This window comes from Alligator mississippiensis, chromosome 1 (genome assembly GCF_030867095.1).
Source record: "Alligator mississippiensis isolate rAllMis1 chromosome 1, rAllMis1, whole genome shotgun sequence".
NCBI classification, from domain to species: Eukaryota; Metazoa; Chordata; order Crocodylia; family Alligatoridae; genus Alligator; species Alligator mississippiensis.
In genome coordinates this window covers 243717851-243725838 of record NC_081824.1, presented here as the reverse complement: position 1 = coordinate 243725838, position 7988 = coordinate 243717851, and the positions used below count along the sequence as shown (strand labels likewise).

Here is a 7988-nt window from a genome sequence, read left to right as displayed (position 1 = left end):
GAGTGTTCATAGATCTATCTTTATTGTTTATATATATATTTATTTATAATTTATATATATTTTTATTTTAAAACAATCCCCACAAAATCCACCCCAACCCAGCAAAACAAAGATCAAACAATCAAGATGGCAGTCTGGAGCAAATTGTCCAAGGATCCCACAGAACCAAAATGGCTGCTGAGTGCAAGGGCAGGTTCCTTCCAGGCTTCCATGATATTCTGTTGGCATAAAGGTGACTGAAATGGAGTTAGTGCTATGGCTCTTTAAATTTACCTGTCAAGTGATGGGGGGTGGAGGGGAGAGAGAGAGAGAAAAATGGGTGGGTGTGGGGAGGATGATGACACATGGGACAGACAAGTTTAGAGGACAAGAGATAGCTGTAGAAGGCTAGCAGATATTGGTACAGGTGATGGATAAGACAGGGGAAAGTGCATAGAAGATGGGAAAGATCAAACATGCAGGAGAACCAAATGGACATACAGATACAGGGGATGAGATCACAAGTGTCATACACTGGACACCTGCTTTTTCTCCCCCCCACCCAATCTCTCCTTCTCACCCTCCCAGGGATCCAGCTAGTTTGATTTAGACCAGATCTTCGCACTGCCCCGGAGTCTGCATAAAAAAAAAGAAAGAGAGAAACAAAAGCTCTGACAGGAGCAAGGGCCACACAGGCTCCTCCCCAAATGCACATAAACAAAAGTGGCTGCCACCTGCAGCTATAGAAATGTGCGGCCACAAACAGGGTTAACAGACTGTTGCTGCTTCAAATTGAGGACCCTTGCAATTCACCCCCATTAGTGGAGGACAAACAGAGCTGAGGTAGAGCTAAGCTTGCTGTCACATGTGTACATAGGAGAATGGGATGCACCCTCATTCAGTAGCATAACTGAGAGTGGGGAGACCAGGGCAGCAATCTTGAAAGATGAGGTGGCAAAAACAGCTACTTGTGTAGCTGGCAGATAGCTTCTGCACTGCCAGTGGTGGCAGCAGCATAGCCAATGCTGCCTTGTTATGCCTGTGTTCGTGCCTGAAACAAAGGTCCCACAGATTTGTCCCCTGGATACACAGGGGGAAGGGCCACTCCAAGCTGCTACAGCTCCTTACCCTTTGGCCTTAGAAGTTTTTTTGCTGGCCTGGCGCTGGTTGGTGCCAGGAGCTGGCTCCCTGAGCTCTGTTAAATGCTGCTCTGGATCCTGGGATGTTGCTGCTGCAGCTGCTGCTGTTGTGACTTTAATGGTCTTCTTCAAATTTGCCACCTACCAGGATGGGAAAGCGAGAACAAAAGACAAGTTTCAATGAAAAAGTCAGTTAAACTGAAGTCTAATACTAGCCAACATTTGAAACCTGAAGAGGGAGGAAATCTTTATAATACAGAACTTCTGAGGGTCTGTAAAGTAGTGCCCAGCTGTCCTGACTCTCCCCAGACAGAAGGTCCTAACATGGCAGGGGGGAAGTGTCACTGCCTGGTTCAGATAAGGTCATGTAAATGCAGAGCACTGGTTCCAACCCACTCCTAGGGTCAACAGTGATGGAATAACCAGCCCCTCTCACTCACCTCACTCTCTATCTGCTGTTTTAGGCCCAGCTGCTGCTCTTTGTGCTGGTTAGCCCGGCTAACTTGCTCCTCAATGCCTGACAGGACAACCTCACAGCCTTGGCACCTGCAGGGAAAGAACAAACCTGAGTACACGGAAGATCCAAAAGGCAATGGAGAAGTGGGAGGATGGATGGGTGGGACCTGAACTCTCACCCAGACATAGCTGGAGGCCTCAGAGCTTTGGCCCTGGGAGGAGGTGAATATAGCCACACAGAAAGGGCACTGGAGCACCAGTGCCACAGTAAAGACATGGGGAGGGGTGGTGGTGGTGGGGTGGGATCTGAAAGAGGTGACACTCATTTTGCAGAAGTCACTGATGGGAACTGAGGGGGTCCAGAGCAGACAGAGCTGTACAGTGAGGAAATAGGGTCACAGTGCCACACCATGCTCCAGCAGCAGACAGGGGAATTTGGAAGAGTCTCTTCCACTTCTCAAGTGTCTCCTCATCACTCTAGTAGCACACAGGGGTTGGGAATGGAGCTCACTCTTTCTGTGTGGTGGGTGGTGCACCTCCTCCCCCCCTCTGACAGCAGGCAGAGGGTTTGGGGGAGCCTCCTCACCACTCCTGCAGCCTGTGTGGGGTTGGCCCTGGGGGCTTCCTCCTCACCACTCCTGCAATGTGCGGGTGATGGTGCTTAGCTCCTCCCTTCGGATGTCCCGCCCGATGCTGTAGTCAACCTCAAGGCGCTGATTCCGCTGGTCCAGGCTCCCACGGAGGACATCTGCGTACACAGCCTCAATCACCAGGTCCTCCAGCTGCCGCACGTTCTTCAGCTGCAACTGTTCCAGCAGCACCGAATAGGGGATGCACTATGGCAACAGAGATGATAATTAGCACAAGGTAGCTCCAAGGGGAATGTGGGCCGGGAGAGAGAGACAGCCACTACCTTGATCTTGGCAGCCAGGGTAACAACTGATAGGTGTCTCAGCTTGTTCTTCTGCGCCTCAGTCAAAGGAGGGAGATTGGCCGCTTCAGCTGCTCTCAGGGAAGAAAGCCAGACATTAGAGCCGAGTATGTCCCATATCCCCTCTCCCTGCCCTGGGCCAGGGTTTTTCTTTCCAAGATTCTGAATGATGGGGCTCTAGCAAGACATCTTCTGGCTTCATAGACCCCTACCCAGCCCAGGCAGATGCTTCCTGTGCAACCTTTTCCTGATGTCATTTGCTGTTCCTTCCCTCTTGCTGTCTCTCAACCATTTCTGCTCTTTGGGAGACTAAACTGATGCCTCACCCGCTTCCGGAAACATGGCATAAGGTGTTGTAAGAGAGGAATGTATTTACCCAAGTAATCAGCATATGTCCCATATGCAAAGACGGTGAGCAGACGGAAGATGGGGGAGAACTCACTCTCAGCCAGCTGTGTGAGGAAAGGGAGCACTTGATATAAACAGCAAGACATTTTGTACACTACAGCCGAACTCCTACTCCCAATTCCCAGCTCTATTAGCACGGCACGCAGGGACACCTCTAACATAACCAGGCTGTTTCCTAAGTGCTTCAACCCTAACTGGTTTGGAGGTTAAAGATATGGTGGATTCCTGTATCCAACAAAATGCAGCTGCATGACAGAGAGGAGGAGGAGGACGAGGAGGAAGAACAGTAACTACTTAACAGCCACAGAGCTCAGAGCCTGAAGGGTGAAAGACATAAGCAAGTCCCACTAAGACTGCAGGGCTCTGTCTATGGAAGCAGGCCAAGTGGCTTAGAGGTTAAAAGGACAAGATCTGGGAAAAGGGAAGGGACTGGGTGAGTAAGAGATGGATAAAGGAAGGGGGGCGGGGGAGGAGCTGCAGAGAAGCAGCAAGAAAAAACACCAGATGACAACATAAGAACTGCCATTTACTGTGAAGTGTCAGCTCATCTTGCCCAGTCACCTATGTCACACAGGCCCTAGCCATGCTAGTGATCTATAAGACTGGGAAGGAGGCTCTGGCTGGAACCCAGGTGAGTGTGGAGCTGCTTTCCTGGCGCTTGCCCACTCATGTTTCTGGGCAGAGTTTCACTGGGGCAGGGTCCACAGGCCCCCCTTGAGTCCTTCAGTGAGCAGGTGTGTGCTGTTCGGTCTCCACTTCCGATGCTCTAGTTATTAACCTATGACCTCACTCCCTCCCTCACTTGTTTCTTCTTCATTGTTCCAAACAACTAGTTGATGTGTTCCCAGTGGCCTCCCTTATTTAGGGAGGCTTACAGATTTCGTAATGGGCAATAAGCCCTTGAGCTTCTTTTTGGCACATCAAATAGGCTTCTGTTACATAAGACCTAACCAAACTAGTGATCTATAGGATCAGGAATGAGGCTCTGGCTGGGAAGAAGCCAGGTCAGTTTGGGGCTGTTTGCCTAGCACTCATCCACTCATGTTTCTGGGCAGAGTTTCAATGGTCAGCATCCACAGGCTCCCTTGATTCCTTCAGGGGGCAGTAGGTGCTGGCTGGTGTGCTCTGCTCACTGTCCCCTTCCAAATCCCTTGTTTTTAACCTGTGACCTCACTCTTGTTCCTGATTTCTTTTCAGCTGTCCCAAATACTCGGTTGATGTGTCCTCAGGGATACTTATAATATTTTACGGATGGGCCAGGGCCCATGACCCCATGGCATTTCAAACAGGCCTGTTACACAGGCCCTAGCCAAGGTAGCAATCCATCTGACCAGGAAGGAGGCTCTGGCAGGAAGATCACTGGGGACTGTGGGGCCACTTTCCTTTCCCTAGTGAGATCCTAAGTCTACAAGAAAAGAGGCAAAACTGAACACAGTACTCCAGATGTAGCCTCACCAGTGCTGAATAGAGGAGAATGATCACTGCCCTTTACCTGGCAACACACCTACCAATGCAACCCAGTATGCCGTTAGCCTTGACAACAAGGGCACACTGCTGACTCATATTCAGCTTATTGTCCACTGTGACCCCTCAGGTCTTTTTCTGCAGAGCTGCTGCCCAGCCAGCCAGCCCCCAGCCTGTGCTGGTGTATGGGATTGTTCCATCCTAAGTGCAGGACTTTGCACTTGTCCTTGTTGAACCTCATTAGATTTCATTTGGCTCAATCCTACAATTAGTGTCTACGTCACTCTGAATCCAAGCCCTATGCTCCAATGTATCTACTACTCCCCCCAGCTTGGTGTTATCTGCAAACTTGCTGAGGGTACACTCTATGCTATCTTCCAGGTCGTTGACGAAGACATTGAACAAAACTGGCCCTAGGACCAACCCCTGGGGCACACTACCTGATACCAGGTTCCAACTAAACATAGAGCCATTGATTAGATACTATCTGAGCCCAATGCTCTCGCCAGTTTTCTATCCACCTCACAGTCCATTCATCCAGCCCATACTTCCTTAGTTTGCCTGCGAGAATGCTGTGGGAGACCGTATCAAAAGCCTTGCTAAAATCAAAGTACGCCACGTCCGCCGGTGTCCCTGCATCCACAGAGCCAGTCACCTTGTCATAGAAGGCAATCAGGTTGGTTAGGCATGACTTGCCCTTGGTGAATCCATGCTGCCTGTTCCTAATAATCACCTTCTTTTCCTCCGAGTGCTCAGAAATGGATTTCTTGAGGATCTGTTCCATGATTTTTCCAGGGACTGAGGTGAGGCTGACTGGTTTGTAGTTCCCTGGATCCTCCTTTTTCCCTTTTCTTAAATATGGGCACTATGTTTGCCCTTTTCCAATCATCTGGGACCTGTCCTGATCGCCATGAGTTTTCAAAGATGATGTCCAATTCCACCAGCCAACTCCCTCAGCACCCTCAGGTACATCCCATCTGGCCCCATGGACTTGTACACGTCCAGCTTTTCTAAGCAGTCCCTAACCTGTTCTTTCACCACTGTTGTCTGCTCACCTCCTCCCCAAACTGTGCTGCCTAGTGTAGTAGTCTGGGAGCTGACCTTGCCTGTGAAGACTGAGGCAAAAAAGGCACTGAGCACTTCAGCCTTTTCTGCATCCTCTGTCACCAGGTTGCCTCCCGCATTCAGTAAGGGACTCACACTTCCCCTGATCCTCCTCTTGCTACCGACATACTTGTAGAAACCCTTCTTGTTACCCTTCATGTCCCTTGCTAGCTGCAACTCCAATTGTATTTTGGCCTTCCTGATTTCATCTCTGCATGGATATTCATGTCTCCAGGCAGAGTTCTACTGGCTCCATGGACTCATATGAGGGCACTGGCCTGTGTACTCTGCTTGGTGTCCTCCCTTGATGGACTTATTATGAACCAATAGCCCTCACTCCTGTCCCAGTTTTGTTTTTATTTGTCCCAAGTAATCAGTGATATGCTCTTAATGGCCCTCATCACCAGGGGATGGCTTATAGCTCTCCTTGATGGGCTTTAGCCCATGTTTCCGGAATGGCACATCAAAAGGCCTGTGTCACAGAGGAGAGGGGCTTACAGTGTTTCCTTGTGCGTGTAAGCCCACACTTCCTCATGGCATAACAAATGGGCCTGCCACACAAGGAAACACTGTAAGCCCCCCTCCTCAGTGACACAGGTCTTTTGATATGCCTTTCTGGAACATGGGCTAAAGCCCATTAAGGAGAGCTATAAGCTATGAGAGAGTTCTTTCTGCGCTTACCTGTTAGAATCAGAACTTCCTAGACCTTAATGCTGGAGGTTGCAGTGGATGGGGTGGAGGCACCCTGGTAATACCCAGTTTACTCCCCCCTAGCAGCTTCCAGCATTAAGGTCTAGGATGTATGGATTCTAACAGGTAAGCATAGAAAGAACTCTCTCACAAGGAGGGTGGTGAAGCACTGGAACAGGTAACTCAGAGAGGTTGTGGACTCTCCGTCCTTGGAGGTTTTTAAAACCCAGCTAGACAAAGCCTTGGCTAAAATGATCTAGCTGAGGATGGTCCTGCTTTGAGCAGGGGGTTGGACTAGATGCCCTCTCAACCCTCACTTTTTATGATCCTATGACTATGACAAGAGAAACGATTGAAGCAGACAGTGGCAAGTAGGAAGGTTCATAAACAGAACATCCAGCAGGGGGGCTAGTGCACAGTGGTCCTCCCTCCCATGCCCAGGGCCAGGGCCATGGATTGCAATGCTTGGTTTGTAAGAACTGGGTAGACAAAGCCTTGGCTGGGATGATCTGACTTTGAGCAGGGGTTAGACTAGATGACCTGAGGTACCTTCCAGCCCCCATCCTCCGTGATCCTGTACCCGGGGCCAGGAAGGCACACTGCCCAGGCACTGTGCAGGGCCAGCCCGTCGGGCCCTTTCCCAAGGGGCAATCAAAGCCCTGGGGTGCAAGCTCCGGCGGGCTCCCCGGGGCCGGGAGGAGGACGCTCACCTCCCGCACGTTAGGCAGGTCCAGCAGCTCCCCGAAGACGTAGATGCCGGGCGCGTCCAGCACCTGGTGGATGAGGCTGGCCAGGGCGGCGCCGCGGGAGGACTTGGCGAGCAGCAGGAACTGCTCCTGGCTCTGCCCCGTCACCTTCATCTCCGCTGCCATGCTGCTGCGAGCGCCCCGCCCCACCGCGCCGGCCCGGCCCAGGCCACGGCCGCGGCACGTCAGCGAGCTGCAGGGACAAGCAGCGCGGGTAGCCGAGGCGGTCCCGCCCGCCGCGCCGCGCCGCGCCACGCCACGCCACCTACCTGGGGACCCCTCCCTGGGCAGCACGAGCGCTCGGTCCCCGGCACTACCCCTCCCCCTTCTCTAGGGTCCGCCCCTTCCAGGAGCGACCACTTCCGGGTTGGTGACATCACGCGAGGCCTCTTACCCCAGCTCTTCTGCGCATTGGTTCCAGACAGGCGTGGTCCCGTCCCCGCCGCTCTCCCATTGGTGGGGCCGGCCCGCTGAGTAACATTGCCCGCACCCATGGAGTGTGGTCTGGGAGGGTTGGCTGCGTTATGCTGTTCTGTGAAGGTGGCTGGTGCGCAGAGCTGCCTAGGCCGGTGGCGCTGTGTAGGCTTTAGCTTGCCCTGAAAGTGACCTGGAGGCTCACTTCCCTCCTGGGGGTAGCCGTGGTGCCGAGCCTTGGGGGTGCTGCTGAGGGTAGTGCCCATCGCCTGGGGGCAATTTTGCCCCCTTCTTCTCTGCTCATGTCGCCAGACTCCCTCAGCCTAAGATGCCTGCTTGCAGGATGTGGTCCCAGAGCAGTTCGGGGCGCTGAGCGCCACAGCTGGAACTCAAGTGTGTGGGGGTGTCTGTCCTAAGCTCTGCCCGTTTAAGGCCTGTGGGGCTCTGTCACGGCTCTCCATGCCCGGACCTGGAAGTGGAAGCCAGTGGTCCTTTACACTAGAGATTTTACTTCAAGGCAGTCCTGTTGCAGGTAATGGCCATAAAAGCCAGTATAGAAATCCCTTTTCCTCAAACATGGCCTTGGACAACAGTTTTTTAACACATTGTAATCCTAACCTATGAGGGCAGGCTGTACTCTACCTGCTAGGTCTGGTC

The 7988-nt window shown here is 52.2% G+C and overlaps 1 protein-coding gene across 3 annotated transcripts; it reads right to left on the bottom strand.

Annotated features, from left to right (window-relative positions):
* Window positions 1-7262, bottom strand: COPS7A (COP9 signalosome subunit 7A). 3 transcript variants are annotated; one of them, XM_019476536.2, is made up of 8 exons: window positions 7187-7262; window positions 6882-7110; window positions 2882-2957; window positions 2488-2576; window positions 2208-2410; window positions 1559-1664; window positions 1108-1259; window positions 1-615 (listed from the first exon to the last, which is right to left on the bottom strand). In XM_019476536.2, the coding sequence occupies exons 2-8, from the start codon at window positions 7041-7043 to the stop codon at window positions 576-578; spliced, it is 828 nt and encodes a 275-aa protein (XP_019332081.1). In that variant the 5' UTR covers window positions 7044-7110; window positions 7187-7262; the 3' UTR covers window positions 1-575. The 3 variants fall into 3 exon arrangements, with proteins under 3 accessions (XP_019332081.1, XP_059576410.1, XP_006271459.1); XM_059720427.1 differs by having other exon boundaries at window positions 1-218; window positions 560-615; window positions 6882-7212; XM_006271397.4 differs by having other exon boundaries at window positions 6882-7212.
* Window positions 7263-7988: the final 726 nt, after the last annotated feature.